General features: G+C 44.5%; 1 protein-coding gene across 1 annotated transcript in view; it reads left to right on the top strand.

Annotated features, from left to right (window-relative positions):
- Positions 1–5,041: 5,041 nt before the first annotated feature.
- The window catches only part of EIF2AK3 (eukaryotic translation initiation factor 2 alpha kinase 3), a 70,040-nt gene continuing 53,197 nt past the window's right edge, over positions 5,042–21,884 (top strand). Inside the window, 2 exon segments of the mRNA XM_043603945.1 lie at positions 5,042–5,535; positions 17,909–18,038. Coding sequence (XP_043459880.1) covers positions 5,228–5,535; positions 17,909–18,038 — 438 coding nt within the window. The 5' untranslated portion in view covers positions 5,042–5,227.

Raw genomic sequence — 21,884 nt, 5'->3', positions numbered from 1 at the left:
CGATCCCATGACCCTGGGATTATAACCTGAGCTGAAATCAAGAGTTGTGTACTCAACCAACTAAGCCACCCATGTGCCCAACAGTACTGCAGTTCTGACTCCAGTTTTTTTTTTTAAGTTCACTTATTTATTTTGGGAGAGAGAAAGCATGAGTGGGGTTGGGGCAGAGAGAGAGAGAGAGAGAGAGAGAGAGAGATAGAATTCTGACACAGCACAGAGCTTGAGGTGGGTCTCGAACCCACAAACCCTGAGATCATGACCGGAGCCAAAATCAAGCATTGGACACTCAACGAACTGAGCCACCAAAGCGCCCCCTGACTCCAGTTTTAAGAGGCCCTGTAATGTCCACTCATCTTTCTTGTGTTTCTGCCATGGCCAGAAGAAAAATGTGTTCTGGCTAGATTAAACCCCCAGGTGAAGGGCATGAGTTCCATATGAGTATAAACGTTTCACAAGCACAAAATCAAAAGACGCTCAAAATCATTAGCCATCAGGGAAATGCAAACCAAAAACACAATGAAATATCACAGCATACTCACAAGAAAAGCAAGAATTAAAAGACTGACAACATCAAGTGTTGTTAAGGATATGGAACAACTTGGGAATCTCGTATGCCACCGGTAGGAGTATAAAGTGAAACCACGGTGGAATAAGTTTGGCTTATTGGACATTTACATATCTTCTTTGCTTTTAAGTTTATTTATTTATTTTGAGAGAGAGTGAGAGCGGGAGAGGAGCAGAGAGAAAGGCGGGGAGGGAATCCCAAGCAGACTCCGCATTGTCAGCACAGAGCCCGATGCTGGGCTAGATCTCACGAATCGTGAGCAGAAACCAAGAGTCGGTCGCTTAACCAACTGAGCCACCCAGGCAGCCCTGGACATTGACACATCTTCTCTAGTGAAATTGCTAGTCAAAGCATTTGCAAAGAGAAGAATTTATACGGGTAGGCACCCAACAGAGTTTGCCACACAGTGAACTATACAGTGCTATATCAGTTGACTATTGCCATAATAATGCTGTGTAAGAAACCATCCCAAAATGCAATGGCTTAAAACAAGAATTTATACTCTCACATCCTTCACTCGGGGATTGATTGATCTAGCCAGAGCACAAATACTCTTTGGCAGATTCTTACCAACTTCACATACATCAACGACATGAGCCAATATTCCATTTCTAGGCATTTACTAAAGAGAAATAAAAACTACACCTATGTACACAGAGACTTCTACATGCATGTTCATAGCAGTTTTACTTTCAGTAGCCCCAAATTGGAAATCTCCCAATGTTACAACAATATGCAATGGAATACTACTCAGCAATAAAAATGAATACAATGTTGCTACATGCAAGAACACGCCTGACTTTGAAAACATCATGTTGAGTGAAAGAAGCCAGACACAAAAAGAGTATATACTGTACAATTACATTAAAAATTGTAGAAAGTCTACGGTGACAGAAGACAGATCATTGATTACCTGCAGCCTGGGGTGGGTGGAAGAAGGACCCTGTGAGGAGACACGAAGAAGTTCTCAGGCAAGGTGGGAATGTTCGGTTATCTTGACTGGCGTATACACCTGTTGAAACTTACCCAAGCAGGCACTTTCCATAAGTACACATATTATACTTTGATGAAGTGGGTTACCAATTCTCTCCTTCATCCTCACTAGCAGAACCCCAGTTTTGTTCAGAGTGCCAGTAGGACTCCTTTGTGGCTCCAGATGACGATTTGTCATGGTCCTGGCCTGGGAAAGGTAAGCAGAAGTCCCTCAGTGGGGCTTTTAGGAAAGCTCTGGACAGAGGGCAAATTCAGGCAGCACCAGATACAGGCTTCTCTGCTAACAGACTGAGCCTCGGATTCCAAATCGCTGGCCTGCCTTGCTCACCTTCTGGACCATGCTCAGTTTTAGAATGTCAATTCTAAACTGGGCAACCCCAGGCTACGATACTTAATTAAGCACACCAGCTTCCTTTTGTGGCTCAGACTTATTGATCAGCTATCCTTCCTGGTCCCAAATATTCTTACACTTCCCTGAGGAACTCACACTTATAGGCCAAGGTTCCCAGGCAGCGACCATGACTCTCCATGCTCTCCCCCAACTGGCAGCTATTCTCTTCCCTCCTTCAAGTGATTTTCCTAGTCAGCTGACCATGACTCATGATCATGACTCTTCTTTTTCCAAAATGGAAATATTTCCATGGGTTTTTGTTGTTTTTTTTTCTGAGTATAAAGCTTGACCCTCCTTCCTGGCATTTTCCACCACTGTGCTCTTCTGTCTGTGCCTTTTCATCTTGGCACTTATCCTGTTTTCATCATATAAATATATGTGTGATTATTAAAATAGTGGCTGTCTCCCTAACCAGATAAATGTTAAGCTTCAGAAGGGCAGGGACCATGCCTATTTTGCTCACACCCTTACTCCCATGGTACTCCCTGAATAGTAATGAAGAAGTGAAGGAACAAAAGTTCCACATCAATTGCGGGTGGCAAGCAGACTCCTAACTCATTAGCTTGGATTACTGTTCATGCCATGATCATTTTTTGAAAAAGTTACAAAACCATGGAGGTAAGGTTCACTAACATATATACACTAGCTAATTTCAAATGGGCCATTACAAGTAGTCAACGATCATTTTTCATCTCAAGTTAATTTTTTCACACCTTCCTCACTTTGGCAAGAGATCTTATTTCCTGTTTTGTTGAGTAAACCATGGTCAGCTAGTTTGAACTCTCTCATCTATTTTCTTTTTCAAAATAAGTTATTCTTTAGGGGTATTTCTTCACCTTTCACCATGGAAGGCACACCTTTGCTTCCCCTGATACTCTGGGATTTCCTTAATGACTCCCTTCTATCTACAGCAACTACAATCTCTTCCTGTCCATTTGTCTCTTTCCCTTCTATTGAATGAATTCATTCATTCATTCAATAAATATTTTTTAAACATTTACTAAACAACTTGCATCGTTTTAGGCTCTATTTAGGAATATATCAAAGAGCAAATCCTCATTAGAACTTACAGAGAAGTGGAAGGAGACAGATGATAAGCAAAACAGATATATCAATGATAGTCCTGGGGTGCCTGGGTGGCTCAGTCAGTTAAGTGTCCAACTCTTTGTTCCCACTCAGGTCATGATCTCTCAGTTTCATGAGTTCGAGCCCCACATCGGGCTCTGTGCTGATGGCGTGAAGCCTGCTTGGGATTCTCTCTCTCCCCCTCTCTCTCTGCCCTTCAACCACCCATGCTGTCTCTGTCTCTCTCAAAAATAAATAAACTTAAAAAAAGATGACAGTATTTAAGGTCTAAGGAGAGAAATAAATCAGGGGAGGAGTTTAGGAAGTGACCTGTGGGAGGGGTTTCAATATTTAAAAGGGTGGTCCAGAGAGGCTTCACTGGGAAGGTAACAGAGCCTTGAAAGAAGTGAAGGAACAAGTCTTTTGAGCACCCGAGTGTTAGGGGCTGAAGTGTGTACCTTCCCCCATTTCCAAATTCCTATGATGCCCTTGCCCCCAGTACCTCTGAACGTAACTGTATTTGGAGATACAGCCTTTAATGAGGTGATTCAGATAAAATGAGGCCTAATGAGGGTCATAACCTGGCCTGTGGGGCAGGAAAACCAGTGAAAAGTGTTTTTTACACAGGAAACACTGAGTTACTGGGTTAAATACAGATGATGAGATGAAGACAGAGTTGTCCTTTTAAGTTAGCAATGATGGCTTCAGTGAGAGCAGTTTTGGTGGACTGGAGCTTGAAAGCCTGACCGTAGTGTGTTTGGGAGGAAGAGAAGAATTGAAGACAAGATGTTTAGAACGCTAGAGAGTTCTGCTGTATTGAAGAGCAAGGAAGTGTGGCAGGAGGTGGAAGAGGAAGCGGGCTTTTTGTTTGTTTTGCTTTAGGACGGAAGAAATTAGAGAATGTTTGTATGCCAATATTTTTCAAAAAAACTTCAGAGTTTTGATGAGGCAATAGCCTCCCAGCTACAGCCTCCCAGCTACCTTCCTCATCTTTGATGTTATTCTTTTGAATACACTGCTGATGGACGCATCTTACCGTTTCAATCTGCTCAAAAATTTTCAGGGTCTCTTTAACTGCCGTATGAAAAGGTCCATCGCCTGAGATGAACATTCAAATTTTCTCCAGTTTGACCTTTTGCAGTCTTATCTTTCTTCGTCGGAGCCCTATAAACGAGGTACAAAGCATGCCAGACCAGGGTCAGAAGGCTTGGATTAAAGTCATCGTTTCGCAAGTAGTAGGTGTGTGACTTTAGACAAATTAGTCGCCGCATAGGGCCTGGACTCCTTCTCCTTTATAACAAGGAAGGGGGGCGTGTCAGGGAGACTGGATCCTCTATAGGCCGGCATCTCTAGCAGGCAGTAATTCTCAGCACCATCACGACCACAAGCAGGATACTCTGCTGAGCCCGTCCTGCCCCTTCCACTTCTGGGGACCACACGTCTTGTACCGCCACTCATTTTCCCTACTTCGCTTTTGCTTTTCCAAACAGACCAGGCTTTAGAAGAGCCACAGTGGCAGCTCCTTTAAGGTCGGCCGCCTCCCGGCCACCAGGGACTCGCTTCCCACTCTTCCTTTCACTTGGGACCAGCCTCTCCACAGTCAGAATCCGCCACGTATTAAGTGCCGCTTCCAACCAATCAAGAAGAAGTTATCTCAGACCTTTGAGGAGCATCCACTTCTACCAATGATCTTCAAGTCTGCTCTAGCGCCTCATTTTGAGGGGCAAGGCCAACCACAGCGATGGCCAATCTGCTCCGGGGAAATGTATTCCGGGTACCGAGGGATCTACCAATCAGGTAAGAAGATTGCGGGAAGGGCCTTTTCTCATTGGTAACCGTGTCCGGGAGGGGGCCGGGCGCCGGAAGACGGCAATACGATTTGATTGGTAGGCGTGATGTTGACATCCGGGAAAAGCCCACCTTCTCCAACAGGACAAACCTAGGTCTCCAGAGTGGCGGTGGCCGCAGCCAATCAGAGAAGAGACGCGCCGAAAGTTTGTTCAATGGGCGATGACTGAGGGAGGTTGTCACTCGGGTGGCGGTGGCGGAGGCCGGGCTAAGACGTGGCCGGGCCAGCTCCACTCGGCAGCCCAGACGGTCGGGGAGGCGGCGGGGTCCCTAGCGCGTCCTGGTCCTGGTCAGGGGCTTTTAGCACCGGGAGAAGCAGGCGCCGGCGGCTGCACCTCCATGTCCCCGCGCGGGGTGGGACGCTGATGGAGCGCGCCACCCGCCCGGGGCCGCTCGTGCGGGCGCTGCTGCTGCTGCAGCTGCTGCTGGGGCTCGCGGCTGGCACGGTGGCCGCAGGGCGCGCCCCCGACCTCCCCGCGCCGAAGGTGGAGGCGGCATTCGGCCTGGGCGCCGCGGCCGCTCCCACTTCAGCAGCGCGGGTGCCGGCTGCGGGGGCCGTGGCTGCGGCCGAGGTGACGGTGGAGGACGCCGAAGCAGTGCCGGCGGCCGCGGTCGAGCAGGAGCCGCGGGAGCCGGAGCCCGACGACGAGGCCGAGCTACAGCCGCGAGGCAGGTGAGCGGCGCGGGCTGAGCGCCCTGGACTGCGACCCGGGAGTCCACTTGTTTACGCATGCGCTTCGCGGAGGCTGTGGGGTCCGTGGTTCCCCCCTCGGCAGTGGCCACTAGCACACGGAGACGTGCGGTGACCCGGGGGGGAGGGGTGAGCGCAGAGCCACGTTCCCATCCCCCCGGCCAGCGACTGGCCTCTCCCCCGTCCTCGCTTGCGAGCAAATGCAGCATCCTCGAAGGTGTCTGGGGGATGCTCAGGGAATGGAGCGCAAAGGTGGGAAAGAAACAGCACTCTTCCTCTTTCATTGTTTTCGAACTTGATTCATGTTGCAGGGACTCCCTCCCCTTTTTTGTCTTCTGTGGATCACCCCAGTATCCCTGCTGGGATGATAGCTGTTCGGGGAAAGGACTTTACAAAGAGGTTTCTGTAATTCCCTTTAAACACACCCCTGTAGTGGCTGGCCCCTGGACCAGGGGGTGAGGTTAATGTTGCTCTAATTGAGATCTGCAGAACATCTGCATCAGATCACCTGGGATGCTGCTTAACTGTACAGATTTTTAGGCCCCACCCCAGTTGTACCAAATTAGACTTTCTTGGGCTAAGAACCTGGAATCTGCAGGTTTAACAAGCACTCCAGGCAACTCTTGCACGCACCAAAGTTTAAGAGCTGTGGGTAGGTGTTGAATTTTGGCAGTTCTTTGATATTTAGAGGGTTTAAGAGATGTAAACATTTAAGATACGGTTGTCTTGGTTGATTTGCTTAGCCTCCTTAAAAATGTTACATTAGGCTACATCTTTTTAAACACTTTTGAAAGACTGGACACAAATGTAAGACGTTTTAATAGTAACGTATTTTGCAGGCAGCTAATGTCAGCACAAGTGGGGGACAAAGTGATGTCCCCTCTAACAAACCTAGTGATAGAAGGAGCGTTAGGTAAATTAAACCAGAGAGGGCGAGGAACTGTATTAGAAAGTATTGTAAGCTTGTAATATAGCAATTGCTAGATCCTAACAAGTTAGATTTCATTTTCAGTTAAATATCAGAACCTCAATCTATACGCCTGGGATAGTACCACAATTTTCTGGGCACTATTGGAACATTTGTATGTAGATTTTTTTCCTTTTAAATAGCAAACATTTGACAAAATTTTCATAGATTTTGCTAATTACCTTTCCTGGAAGAGTGTTTTTGTTTTCCTTAAACTTCTGAGGCACCTGGTCAAAGTAAGTTGCATGAAGTAAAGTAGATGTTTCATTTTTCTTAGGTACAGGTCCACTGCAGCAGGTGCTTACTGGCACTGACAGCCCCCAGGATGCCCTGGGGTTAACAGAGGTCAGAGGCAGATAGTCCTTGTCTTCCAGGAGGTGCGTGTCGTCTAGCAGTGAGGATTAGATGAGGAGACCCGTAATGACATTACAGAACAGAAGGAGTGCCCCGAGTGTCCCACGGTTTTTGTGATGTTCAGTGGGTGGAGTTTTGGGGGTGAAGTAGGTAAAAAGCTCAGAAGAGGCCATGGCAGAGTGAATTGGTTTATGAAATGTGAGTAGGATCATGGTGAACAAACACTGGGCTTGAGGAAACAGGAAGAGGCACAGAAGCTGGAAAGGATGTTTAGGGAACATTTTTGTCTGTATATCTGTGTGTGTGTGTGTGTGTCCTGTGTGTATGAGGGAGATACAGACATGCACATATGATGTGTGCTGGGTGGAGAGTTGTGGAAGATGAGGCTAGAACAATAGGTTGGGACCAGATTGTGTATGTAGAGTCTAACACTAGTAACGTCGTCATGCCCTGGGAGCATGCTAGAAATACGAATCAGGCACCATCCGGATCCACTGAAGGAGGATCTGGGTTTTGACATGATCGGCATATGGTTCCCATGCACATTACAGTTGGAGAAGTGTGTTGAGTATCTTGAATGCCAGGTCTGTTTAAGTTTGTTGTTAAGTGGATATAGAACAGAGGGGAGAGATTTGAGAGATTTGAGACAGAATCTTGGTTCCTGGCAAATGAATTGATTTCCTCCTCCCTGGGCACCCCTGTCCACAGACTGAGTTGAGACGGGGTGGTCAGAAGATGGGGGTACACGTGGGGAAGTGGGGAAATTGAGGAGAGCAGGGAAGAAAAGGTAAGGGGCATGGTGTTGGGGCATGGTGACTTGGAGGTACAGGCAGGCCACCCAGAAGGAGTAATTTGGGAAGCAGCTAAAAATGATGGCCTGTAGTTGGAGAGAAATCAGAGTACAGAGTTGAAGCTGTAAGAAAGAGGAGGCTCGTGATAGACCTCAAGACATGCCTTACATCTGGGGCGCCTGAGTGGGCTCAGTTGGTTATGGGTCCAACCTCGGCTCAGGTCATGATCTCACAGTTTGTGAGTTCAAGCCCCACGTCGGACCCTATGTTGACAGCTCAGAGTCTTGGAGCCTGCTTCGGAATCTGTGTCTCCCTCTCTCTCTCTGCCCCTCCCCCTGCTTGCTCTCTCTCTCTCTCTCTCTCTCTCTCTCAAATAAATAAACATTGAAAAAAAAAAAAAAAGAAATGCCTTATCTTTTAGAGAAGATGAGCCAGCAGAGGAGACAAATCCCACGCGTTGGGTTGGAGGTGTAGGGTGAGGACCGAGAAGAATGAGGGATTTGGTGGTAAGCACGCGTAAAGAATTTAAGTCAAGCAACAGAGTGCTCAGATTGCAAGATGGTAAGGATTCATCTATGGTGTTCAGCCCCACTCCCTGCTTCCTGCACTGCTCAGCTTGACTGCAGGCAAGTTCTAGGAGTGGTTATCCGTTCAGAGGAGGGAACCTGTAGAGACAGGTTGGAGGAGAAAGGAATAGAGGAGGAGATGGAAGTCGTTGGAGAGGATCTACTTGGCAAACAGGAGGACCACTTCTTTCTCAGACACAAGGAGAGTGAAAATAGAGGAGTTTTGCCTGGCAGAGAGTAAGTGCTCTTGGGCAAACAGAATCTTCTAGGAAGAGATAGGCCCGTGGTTAGGGGTCTTCCTGGTAGCTTGAGATAGTGTGGAAAGTTGGAGAAGCCTTGGAGAAGCAAATTGATAGAGTCCACAAAAGAGACATATGCCAGGTCTATAAAACTTCTTCCTAAGTGCTCTTTAAAAAAGTGAAAAACCAGACAATATCGGCGTTGCATAATAATAGACCAATATCCTGTTTATTTAAAGGAGGAGGAACAGATTTGAATTAACCAAGCGTTTATTACAAACAGCTGTGAAGAAGAAGTATGGTACTTGCAAAACTGTTTTAAAAAGAGGGAGGTGGGGAATTAAGGTTGTTATTTTTGCTTGTTGTCTTTTGATGCCCAAGAAGCAATATGAGACCCACAGGCTCATTTTTTTTCTCTTGGTGGAGTTTTCATTGGTTTTATCCAAACTGCTTACTCTCCATCTCAAGAGCATGTAGACGAGGAAATAAACTTTTTTTTCTTTGAAAAGTAGCCAAAACATTTTTAATGTTTTATTTATTTTTTGATAGAGCCTAAGCAGGGGAGGGGCAGGGAGAGAGGGGGACAGAGGATCCAAAGCGAGCTCTAAACTGACAGGCTGACAGCAGTGAGCCCAATGGGGGGCTGAAACTCACAAACTGCAAGATCATGACCTGAGCCGAAGTCCCGAAGTCAGATGCTCAACCCACTGAGCCACCCAGGCGCCCTGAGGATACTCTTCTTTATTTGAACTCAGAAGCCTTTACACACTGAGGCATTTTGCAGAAAGGGCCTGGGTTTTCATCAGCTGCTCTGAGCTGTGACTCTAGCATGCTGCTTCTTTTCCTAAATACTGCCTGGGAACTTCATCTGTTTTTTTTCCCCCTTTTTGTAAGAGAGGAGCTGCTGCTGGACATTTTTACTACAAAATATGATAAAATACAAAGAGGAGAACTTGTAGGTTACAGAACTAAATGTGAGGGGGGGGGATTAATTTTATTTTTTTATATTTCACCCTTTTCCATTTGTAAATGGCCATTTTGATTAAAAATGGCTCCTAGAACAAAGCAGAAAGAGTGTGTCCAAAAATGTTCTAATCTCATAGAGAAAGGATATCTGGTACTCATGTTGTCTGCAACATTGAAAACTTAAATGGTATTCTTGAAGGTTTAGCTGATGTGGCAAAGCTATGAAGTATAGCAGGTGATTTTTGACATCGTTTGTTTTCATTTGGGGCAGGGCTAGTCCTGTGGTATGTTTAAATAAAGGAGGTTTGATTTGAAGATTTACTTAGTAGGTGAGGACTAAGAAGTACAGTCTAATTAGTACTAGTTTGTGTTTGGACAAGAACCTATGCTTTCTTGAATAAGAGCATATGTTTAGGTGAAGATTCCTGGCTACATTAAAGCAGATTTAACCAAATTGCATTTTTATTTATTTATTAATTTTTTTTAATGTTTATTTATTTTTGAGAGAGAGAGAGAGAAAGAGAGAGAGTGTGAGTGGGGAAGGGGCAGAAAGAGAGCGGGAAACACAGAATCCGAAGCAGGCTCCAGGCTCTGAGCTGTTAGCACAGAGCCCGATGCGGGGCTCGAACTCACAAACTGAGATCATGACCTAAGCCAAAGTCGGACGCTTAACTGACTGAGCCACCCAGGTGCCCCTTTGTTTTTTTGTTTGTTTTTTTTTTGAATTGTTTTTAATGTTTATTTATTTTTGAGAGAGAGACAGACAGAGCGTGAGTGGGGAAGGGGCAGAAAGAGAGAGCCAAATTGCATCTTTAATTTTGTAAAGTTTTTTTCCCCCTCTCCCTTCCCTCAAAGAAAGGAAATGTGCAATTTAAAAATGCAGTTGTGGGGCGCCTGGGTGGCGCAGTCGGTTAAGCGTCCGACTTCAGCCAGGTCACGATCTCACGGTCCGTGAGTTCGAGCCCCGCGTCAGGCTCTGGGCTGATGGCTCGGAGCCTGGAGCCTGTTTCCGATTCTGTGTCTCCCTCTCTCTCTGCCCCTCCCCCGTTCATGCTCTGTCTCTCTCTGTCCCAAAAATAAATAAAAAACGTTGAAAAAAAAATTTTTTTTTAAAATGCAGTTGTTAATGTAGAAACTATTCACTCAATATAATGTTCTCCTGTCACCTGCTTCTCTTTCGCATGGGAAATGTCTACAGGTAGTAAGCCTCCTTTAAAATTATTGTATGAAAGAATTTAGCATCTACTTACCAGACTCTGATAAACTTAATTGTAAATAGGCAGGTATTCTGGGTGTCTGAAGTCAGAGCAAAAGGTTTTTCAAAATTGGATATTCATTGTGGCGTAAGGTCATTTCTGCTCAGTTGAGGGCAAATCAGAGCAATAACAGGATAGACGGCATCTTGATGAAGTTTCTGGAATGAGTAAAAGCTGCACATTATAGTAATATAGTAGTTGCTATTTATGAAAACTTATCGTTAACAGAACGATAGAGTTTAAAAACCTAAATTCATGCTTCTGTCCAAAACCTCTTGTTTGGTGCATGACCTTACGCAAGTCACATCTTTCTCAGCTTCTGTTTTGTGTTTCTTTTATATGTATAATAGTGGCTGCCTGCGAAGATGTTTCATTCAACAAACATTGCATTTCATGTAGGGGCCAGGCACTGTTAGGGCCCACGGGTGGATGCATGGGCAGCTCAGCTTGCCTGTAAGTCCCAGCTGTGACAGGGGGATCATTGTGTTGAAGAATTAACTACACTAGAATGGATAGTGAGCGATATAAGAGTAGTTGGAGAATAAAGCCAATGGGGATATCGAGTGTGTGAGTCCTTGAATGTGAAGTGTCAAGGCCGCTCTAGGCTGCAAAGCCCAGAGCAGTGATTCTCAAGCCAGGGCTCCTGGATCTCCAAGGCAAAAGTGGAGATCCATGAAATTATCAGTATTTTTAAATAACTAAATGGGAAGTGGATATCCAGTGAGGAGAAGCCTAATTAAACAGTCAGGTTTCTTGGCTTTGAACTAGAATTGTATCAAACTTAAGATAGTAATCTTACCTATGACTTTTAACAAATGTCCAGTATTTTGTAATTTTTTTTTAACGTTTATTTATTTTTGAGACAGAGAGAGACAGAGCATGAACGGGGGAGGGGCAGAGAGAGAGGGAGACACAGAATCGGAAGCAGGCTCCAGGCTCTGAGCCATCAGCCCAGAGCCCGACGCGGGGCTTGAACTCACGGACGGCGAGATTGTGACCTGAGCTGAAGTCGGACGCTTAACCGACTGAGCCACCCAGGCGCCCCAAGAAATGTTCGGTATTTTGGTTGGTACTTAAGTATTTCCTCTACAAATGGGGGAGTTTCTTAGAAATGAGGTTTATTGTGCAAATGAAATCATTTAAGATGCAAGATAAAGAATAAAAGGGAACTTTGTTGGAAAGTTTAGAAACCTGTGTACGCGTGCGTGTGTGTGCGTGCATGCACGTGGCAGTGGGATGGGGGGTTATGCCTGATTATGAAAGGCTGTATGTGCTATACCAAGCAGTGTGGCCTTTATTCGGTGAGCGCAGGGAGCTTCAGGACTTTATCAGATCTCTATTATAGAAACAAAACTGTTGGAACTGCACAGGGGAGAGAGACCTGAGGCAGGAAAATACGTCAGAAAGGCTTTTGAAGGTGTTCTGATGACAAGTGAGAATCGGTTCTGGGACAAGGGCATCGGTAATGAAGAAGAAGAAGACGATTTAAAAGCTTCAGAAATAGAATCAATAGTACCTGACTGTTGTCTAAATGTAGAACGTGAGGGAGAAGGTAGACATGATGTCTCATGTAAGTGTTAAGTGACAAGGCAAATGGAGAAGGATGTGGGAGAGAAGATTCATCTGAACGCTTTGTGGCGATAACAGGTGCGCCCTGCTGGAAATGGAATTAGAGCAGGTAGAGAGACGGTGGATGGTAAATACCATATAGGTTTGGGAGCCGTCATGTTCCACGTGAAGTCAAAGCCATGGGCATTGGCTAAAGCTAGAACTCCATGGCCTGCTTGCTGGAGATTGGGAGCACCAGGAATGATGGGGTGAAGGGAAGTGGCCTTGTGGAAGCCAGGGAAAGAGAAGGTCCAGAATCAAGACCCGGCCTTCAGCTGCTGCTGCAGGACAGACTTGATGAGGAGAATGGGTCTGGCATTAGGAGGAGATTGTTGAAAACCTCTCTTAAGAGTACCTTCCAAGTGGGACGCCTGGGTGGCTTAGTCGGTTGAGGATCCGACTTTGGCTCAGGTCATGATATCACGGTTCGTGAGTTCGAGCCCTGAGTGGGGCTCTGTGCTGACAGCTCAGGGCCTGGAGCCTGCTTCAGATTCTGTGTCTCCCTCTCTCTCTGCTCCTCCCCGGCTCACACTCTGTCTCTCTCTCTCAAAAAGAAATAAAGATTAAAAAAAAAAAAAAAAGAGTGGCTTCCAAGGATTGGGTGATGCATAAGAGAACAGTGCTTGCGGTTGAATCCTCCAAACAAATGCCTTTGTAAACTAAAGCAAGGTGTAAGTGAGGGATAGAAGTTTCAAGAGAATTAATTGACAAAGTTGATCAATAGACCTTCTTCATCCATGTCATAGATTAGTTTTTTATGCTAAGGAAATAGCCCTTTGAGGGAAGTCAGTGTTTGCCAAACTGGCCTTATAGCAAGGCTCAACCTGGGGTGCTTGTCAAGCTATAGCTCCCAAGCCCTCTGGGGATGGGACCCATGAATGTTTAATGGCTTTTAACAAGCACCCCCAGATTATTTTTATGATCAGGCAAGTCTGAGTTATTCTGAACTGGTGAAATAGCTGTATCTTACCTGTGAAAAAGCAAGTGGAATGAAGCTGAGAGCAGAAGAGCAGAGCCATGGGGATGTGCACAAAGCTCCCGTTCCTAAAAAGAAGAAGAAGAAAAAGCTCCAGTTCTTCCCACAGGAAATGCTGCGTCTGCAGTTCCCTTCAATTCTTGAATAAGTTAAGGGGTTATCATTCTTGTTCACAGAAACCTGAAAGTAGCACGAGTGAATTGTGGGGAGATAAAATGGCTTTATATTCTCCCTATTTGGGGAGGATATTCATTTTGCAGCTCTGATTGATGTTTGTTCTAAATGCTTACTGCTGTTCTCTGATTATCGTGCGTTCAGCATTATCCGTCTACTGGATGCTTTTCTCAATCGATAGTATATGGATGAGCATCTCTCTCTTAGAATGTGATTAGATACAATAGTCCAAAGGATAGCATCTCCTTTTTGCCCCGTAGTGCTGCTCAATTTCAGCCACAGCAGAGGGGATACTTGCTTCCAGAGACATGCTTGGGAAGGAGCCCATAGTTAATGTTATGGCTAGCGGGTTGCAGACGAGCGGATGAAGGACTTTGTGTGTGTGTGTGTGTGTGTGTGTGTGTGTGTGTGTGTGTGTGTTGACACTTAACAGAGTTGGTAGGGGATTTACTGTTATTTCTATCAAGCAGGTTAAAATAATTAAGGGTACTGCATTCACATAGAAGAAACAGATTACATTAAATATCAAAAGGCAGTTAAGAAAGTGATATACTTATTTGTTCCTGCCCACAGGTTTGTAGTTCTTCTAATTATTGCCCAAATTTACACTTCTTCTCTGGATACGGTATATAATCTGAAAATATCTTGTTTTAAAAAAAAAAACAGAATCAGGGCGCCTGGGTGGCTCAGTCAGTTAAGCGTCTGATTTAGTTCAGGCCATGATCTCGCCATTCCCAAGTTCGAGCCCCACATCCGGCTCTGTGCTGACAGCTCAGAGCCTGGAACCTGTTTCGGATTCTGTGTCTCCCTCTCTCTCTCCCCCTCCCCTGCTCCATCTCCATCTCTCTCTCTCTCTCTCTCTCTCTCTCTCTCTCTCTCTCAAAAATAAATAAACAAAAAAATTAAAAAAATTTTTTAAAACAGAATCTTTGACTCAGTTAAAATGCACCTCATATGATAGGTTTTCAGTGAAAGAACAGTTAGATGTTAAACTCCAAGTGACTTCTTAAAGTGTATTTTTATATCCACCTAAGATACACATATGCATATTTTATTGTTGGGTTTTTCTTTGTTTTGAAGATGAGACCTAGAATTTTACCATTCTTGTCTATATACCTCTAGCCCAAATACCTACATACTCAAAAAATAAAGGTTTTTGTTGCTGTTGTTGTTAAAGTAGAATGTCAGGGGTGATAAACAATGTTGGTTCTGAACTTTAAAAATAGTGTCTGAAGTGTTCCAGTGGTCTCCTTAATTTTTCATGGGTTAAGGTTAACACTGTTTGCTTATACTAAGTTTTGTTTAAATTAGAGTGGCTTTCATTCCGCTATTTATTTGTGTTTAATGATTACTGAACAGAATTAGACATTTCTACAATGGCACTAGGAACGAGGTAACTTGGCTGTGAACCTTGGAATGCTGGCTTAATGATAGATTCTCTTGCTTTTATTTGTAAATTGGCGCATCTAAGGTATGGAGTTTTTATACCCTTTACTATAAAATAATATTCTTCCTCGTAGTATCCATCTCTCCCCCAGTTCCCAACAGATCTCTTTCAAAAGCAGGGTAATGTGTGGGGAGGGGAGTTAAGTTGTTCTCTTTCTTTTGGTTCGTTATCTAAAGTCACTAGCGTTCGTAATGCAGCAAAAATCTTTATTTTCATAAATTAGATTATGAGTTACCATTTGGAAAATTCACAATGAGAATTGGTGTATAGTTTGGGAAATAAATTAACAATTTTATTTATCCACTTGATACATTTATTCATTTGATAAACAATTAAGTGCTTTGAAAGGTTTCCAGTGAGTTGAACTCTTTTGTCATGGTCAACTTCTAGCTTCACTTTGATTTTGTATGCTTTGTCCTTCAAGTGAAGTAGAAAAGAAGAAGTTTGTATTTATAATCCTAAAGTGGAACATAACTATCTGTAGGTGGAATTTGCATGGCCTTTGAAGCAGACAAACATACCTAACAAATTCCTAAAACAAGTGTACAACACAGTCTTTCATTCGACAAATATTTATTGAAGACCGGTTCTGGATCTGGGAGTGTATGTTCCAGACGGAAGGCACAGTAGCTGCAAAGGCCCTGAGGGAAAATCAGGATGAGTTTGAGGAATTGGGGTAGTCATTCCGGGGGTACCGATTTTGGATGTGCGAACTTTGAGAAGCCTGTAAGACCACCTGAATCCGGCAGGCAGTTAGACATGTAAGTCCAGAGTTCAGGGACAGATACAAACTTGGGAATTGCCGGCATATAGATGGTATTTTAAGCTATGAGGCTGGATGAGACCATCAGATGAAGTACATGGGGGTAGAGAACACTTTAAGAGCTAGAAGAGATGAGAAAGAACCAGGACGCGAAACCGAGGAAGAGTAGCGTACAACTAAGAAAAAAAATCAGATCTTAGAAGCCGCATGAAGAGTGCGTTTCACGAAGGGCAAGGAGAAGGCGCTGGTCGGGTGCTGCTAGAGGGTCAAGTGAACGGAGACCTGACCGTGGGGTTTTTCAGTATGAAGGTTTTTAATGACCCCGACAAGAATCTTTGAAGTGGAGCGGCAGAGGCAAAATGTTGATTAGGAATTATTTAAGCCAGAAAAAGGGGAGAGGATTTGGAGAGAGAATATAGAAGAACTCTTTCAAGGAGTTTTGTTCCAGAGGCAGGCAAGGAGTGGATGGAAGCTAGAGAGGAGAAAGGGTTCATTTTGTTTAACTGGTTTCATTTTTTTTCAATGTTTATTTATTTTTGGGACAGAGAGAGACAGAGCATGAACGGGGGAGGGGCAGAGAGAGAGGGAGACACAGAATCGGAAACAGGCTCCAGGCTCTGAGCCATCAGCCCAGAGCCCGACGCGGGTCTCGAACTCACGGACCGCGAGATCGTGACCTGGCTGAAGTCGGACGCTTAACCGACTGCGCCACCCAGGCGCCCCTAACTGGTTTCATTTTTAAGTTGGGGGAAATAATACCAGGTTTGAATGCGGACAAGGATGCTCTGGTAGAGGGGGAATGACTGATGTGAGAGCAAGACAGGAGATGCGAGGACCGGCAAATAGAGATCTGTTTTCTAAACAGAAACGTCGGTAGTGGGTGGAACCATGAACGAACAGTTCACCTGCAGTGATAGCAGGGTAGGTAGAATTCTTGGGTCCCTTGCTGATAAACTGAGAGATGTGATGGTGGGATTTCTTTTGGTTATATCTGTCCCCGAGATGCCTGAGCTTAGAAGAGCTAGTGTTAGAAGTTGAGGAGAAAGGAGAAATGACATTGTCAACCTAGGACAGTGGGTGAGTATACAGACCAGAGTAGTGTGCTGTGATGGCAGAGCATCATTAATAGCCCCTTCCACGTTGGTGGTCATGATTAAAGTGAGCCCAGTCAGCATGGTTGTGTTTTTCTTTGGCCACATTCAACTGCACGGAAGCGAGTGAGAAAATGCAAAACGTTGGATTTAACCGGGGTCGAAGTTCTGCCAGTCAAGTGTGACAAGCGAGAGGGGACAGGGAGTAGAGGTGGGGGGAGCTAGGAAGCTAGGAAGTGCTTAAAATGAAGGACTATGGAATTTACACTGGGTAAGAAAGAGGTGAGGGCATAATGGTAGTGAAGCTCAAGGTCAAAGTGACAGGATCCCTGGTGGGGTCAGAGATTTGTGGGAATCGGGGAAGTAGAGGAAATAAGCAGGAAAGAGGGGTTGGTGGCAGAGGATGGAATGCTTGAAATTTCAGTGGGGCAGGGGAGATGCGGTGATTGGTAATGCCAAGGGCTAGGGTCTCACCTTGGCAGTGGTTGAGGCAAGGTAAACAGATCATGAAAACCCAAAGAACGTGTTAACAGTGACAGTTAAACCAGGAGCTAAAATCCTCAAAGAGTGCGGCTAGTGGCCCAAGGGTCAGTGGACAATTACTAGGAGGGGTAATGGGTGGGGCAGTCTGATCCTGAGGAGTTTTCGAGAGGAGAGAAATAGTTGGAAATGGCAATGAGGCGCGAGGAGTGCGCCTACCCTGTCACGGGGCCCAAGGGTCAAGGGTTTTGGAAAAAAGAATGCTCTTTGCTCCGGAAACAATGTCCTCAGGAAGAGCTGGCTTTCTACTCCAGCAAGAAGGCAAGTGAACATTCAGGGAGAACTGTGTTTCGGGGTTAAGGCTTTCAGGGCTCAGGGAAGGGAAAAAGACGGCAAAACCGGGAACGTTGAGTTCCATGTAGGGATTACAGTGTGGGGACGAGGGGTGACCTGGGAGTCTGGAGCTCTTCACAAGGGATAGAAACAGATAGAGGACCTACTGCAGGGAGCCTGGTGGGCTTTCGACAGATAGTAGTAGCAAGACTGTGTTTGTGAGGAGGTGGACCCTCCTCCCCCAGGCCTTGAGACGGCCTGGTGTTCTTTCCAGTGTATGCAGTCAGTGCCCAATATCGTACACATCTTTTAAACTTTGTCTTATTATTTTGTTACATTTATAGATCATTAGTGATTATCAGCACTTTAGATGGGCGAATTGCTGCCTTGGATCCTGAGAATCGTGGTAAAAAACAGTGGGATTTGGACGTGGGATCCGGCTCCTTGGTTTCATCCAGCCTCAGCAAACCGGAGGTAAGGATTTTCTATTACAGATTGATTGGAAACAGTTAATAATGATTGCTGACACTTGTAGTCTGCATTTGCTTAGAGAGCTGGGGCTCAGGGCCTAATGGCCTGGGTGTGAGGTCTACCTGCCTTTTGCGAGCTGTGTCCCCTTGGAGCAATTACCTAACTTTGCTGTTCCTCAGTTCCCCTCCTATAAAACGAGTGGGTAATGTCTTCTGCTTCTTAGGATTGTTTTGAACATTAAAGGAGTTAATCATATAAATGAGTAACTGAGAATACTGTCTGCTGTATCACTATAGCTCTTTATCTGAGCTATAACATGATCACCGTTTCTTCCGCCTTATTATTATCACAAGGTGCCTAGGAATAATAACAAATAAAAGTATCTTAACTGCATCTTAATAGTTAGAAATACATGCGGCAAAATCCCATAAATTATTCCCTACATTTTCCCTCAAGTGTATACGCTAATGGAAAGCACGACATTTTCTTTGAGTGTAATTTTAGACAAATTTGATTACTTGCAAAAACAAAAAAAGAAACCGTGCTTCTGAAACTCTTATGGCACATGACTCCAAGACTTGAGCAGGTGACACAGCTCCGCAGAGCTTCAGTGTCCTCATCAGTAAGTGAGGACACTGCTTACTTTGATGAGGTTGGGTGCGGTGCAGGTTAAATGAGGGAAATTTCTTTTTCTCACCTTTCGTCTTGACTCTGATAGATTAAGTCTCTGTCCTTTTCTAGAGCTTTATTCTCTTGTTTAAGTCATTTAAAATAAGCCCCTCTCGGGGCGCCTGGGTGGCGCAGTCGGTTAAGTGTCCGACTTCAGCCAGGTCACGATCTCGCGGTCCGTGAGCTCGAGCCCCGCGTCGGGCTCTGGGCTGATGGCTCGGAGCCTGGAGCCTGTTTCCGATGCTGTGTCTCCCTCTCTCTCTGCCCCTCCCCCGTTCATGCTCTGTCTCTCTCTGTCCCCAAAATAAATAAACGTTGAAAAAAAAAATTAAAAAAAATAAAAAATAAAATCAAATCAAATAAGCCCCTCTCTTGAGTCGTGACTGCCAACACGGGAGCAGTCACCTCTGTTTTCCAGAATACTCTCAAGCCTCCTATCTTACCAGGCTGCTCCTCCGGGACACTCCCTGTGGGTGTTCTTTTTTCTCTTTCGTCACCAACTGTTCCCTTTCAAAAAGCTTTCCAGTTGGTATCAAATTTGGAAAGGACAAAACCTAACATGAGGGGCTTAAGAGTGACCTGATTAGTGTTGATGGAATTTTCTGATGAAAAAACTGCTACCAGCGACCCAGCTACACTCTAATAAACCCAGCCTGGATTCCTTCCTGGAGCACCCAGGCAGGTGCTTTGGGAAATTGCCCCGCCTCCACATTTGTGTGTGCCGAGCCCTCACTGGGTTTTCATAGTGCTTACCGTTTATCAGACGGTACAGTGTGCTGAAAAAAATCTGAGAATACTGAACTTCTGTTGTATTGTGAATTATTAATATAAATAGCAATTTTATTATAAATTACAATAATGTGAATCGGGTATAATATTCAAGTGAATTACTACTCAAGCGAAACATTCATTGATTTGTGTTCTGCTGGGATTATGCTTGGGTATGCATGTTTTGCTTTATTTTTAAACTAGACATAAAAAGATGATCAGCAAAATCAGAAGATTGTAAGCTGTTTACATCTGAGGTAATATTACAGTGTGTTGTGGTGGTACAAAGCATGTGTGTGTTTGCAAACTAAAATATACTCACGAACGAAAGATAAATTGCATGGTATGACAAAGTAGAATGCAAATAGTTATGATGCCCTGAGTGCTGTTGAGTGGGTTTAAGTTACGTTAGCTGTTTTCTTAGGTACAGTTCAACTTTCTCATTTCCTGTGGTTTATCAGGGCTCTCTTGTTTTAAGTGCTTTCCTCCCCACGTACCCCAAACCCTAGACCCTTTGGATAAAATACTTTGAAATGTTGAATCTCAAGCACATTCCCAAAGTTTCACTGTGTCACCCTGAAACAGTAAATGAAAAGCTCACTGGCCACCTTCCATGCAGGGGAAGAAGCCTGAGGCCTCTTTTCAGACCTAGATTTTCATTTTCTATTTTGTGAGAACAGAAACTCAAAAGATACTGCCCATCTGGGATAACATAATAGGTTTTCTAGACTTTACGGCTGCCCCAAGTTCTTGAGACCATTTCTTGAGACTACGTGTTCTCTATGTAGATAACGCTAATGACAACAACACTGTTACCGGCATTGTAATATACACGTTAGGTGCTTTACACACAGTGTGATCCTCACAAAGATCCTCCTGTGGCCGATGTGTTAGGGTCATTTTGTAGAAGAGGAAGCGGAAGCTCAGAGAAGTTATTTGCTTGAAATGGCAGACCGATTAGACGATAAAGCTGGGATTAAACCGAGCCTTGCCTGACCATACTCCATTCTTCGGGCTTTGGAGCCATTTCTCCATCCTGTGTGCACCTCCCCTTTACAGACTCAGGCTGCTCAAAGAAACTTTAAAAAGAGTTGTTATTAAATCATTTTAAAAAATGAACCCATTGGATGAGAGCATGAATAACATATTTTTATGAAGAATAGTTTCCAGTTTAAAAATATTTTGGTAAGAAGCATGGCTTTGTTTTGTATTTTTATAAGTCTCTTTACTTTCCGGTTTGGTAGAAGATAACTGGATTTTCATATCTGCTTTTGCACTCAATGTGTTGCATTGTTGTTTTGGCTGAACTATATGAAGAAGAAAATCCAGGCACATACATATACGTGGCTAGAAAAGGGAGATGTATTTTAGAAGCCTCTTCAGATGATCGGGTCATTCTTTTTTGATACTCTACCAAAACACATGGAAGTCTCTTAAAGGTTAGTTGCACTGTAGAATCTGAAACCGTATCAATGAACATTTTGTACTCTTTTACATTAACATCCATTTGTCTGTCTTGCCTTTCACTCATGCATGATGTTCTAACGTCATCTGGCAAATATTGATTCAGTGAGTTATACAGATCTTCCAGATGTTGACACATTTCTTTATAGAATATTTAAAGATCAAATTCGTTATTATCCTTGGATGTAAATTAAAAAAAATTTTTTTTAGGGGCGCCTGGGTGGCTCAGTCGGTTGAGCGTCCGACTTCAGCTCAGGTCACGATCTCACGGACCGTGAGTTCGAGCCCCGCGTCGGGCTCTGGGCTGATGGCTCAGAGCCTGGAGCCTGCTTCCGATTCTGTGTCTCCCTCTCTCTCTGCCCCTCCCCCGTTCATGCTCTGTCTCTCTCTGTCTCAAAAATAAATAAATGTTAAAAAAAAATTAAAAAAAAAATTTTTTTTTAATGTGTTACTATCACCACTGATCTCATCAGAAAAATAGTTAAGTACTGGGAAACTATTGAGCTTACATTGGTAGATACAGGTTTTCCAAAATTCGAATTTTCATTTGAAAACTGGTTTTTGGTTTTTTTTTCCCCACAAATATGGTCAGTTCTCTTTGCAGTGAGAGGTTCACTTTGTGTATTTTTGAGAAAATGTCTGACAGGTACCCAGCTCTCATAACCATCACATCCCCTCAATTTTTCGAGTAGAAATGGCACCCTGTGAACAAACAGCCCCCAAAGTCCGTCACACGAGCGCTTTTTCCTCAAGACGTGTTTCATTCAGCGTGTGGCTAAAGTGCTAGTGTGTCCTCGGCAGTCACGCCAGAAGAGTGAAAACGTGTACTCAGGTCCCAAATGAATGAAATCAACTTTATATCGCTTCACCAGAACACTCCTGAGTGAAACTTTTCTCTTTCTCTCTCTCTCTCTTTCTCTCTCTCTCTCTTTGCCGCAAGTGTGTGCT

The sequence above is a fragment of the Prionailurus bengalensis genome, chromosome A3 (assembly GCF_016509475.1).
Source record: "Prionailurus bengalensis isolate Pbe53 chromosome A3, Fcat_Pben_1.1_paternal_pri, whole genome shotgun sequence".
Taxonomy (NCBI): Eukaryota; Metazoa; Chordata; class Mammalia; order Carnivora; family Felidae; genus Prionailurus; species Prionailurus bengalensis.
This window is presented reverse-complemented; position numbering and strand designations above follow the sequence as displayed.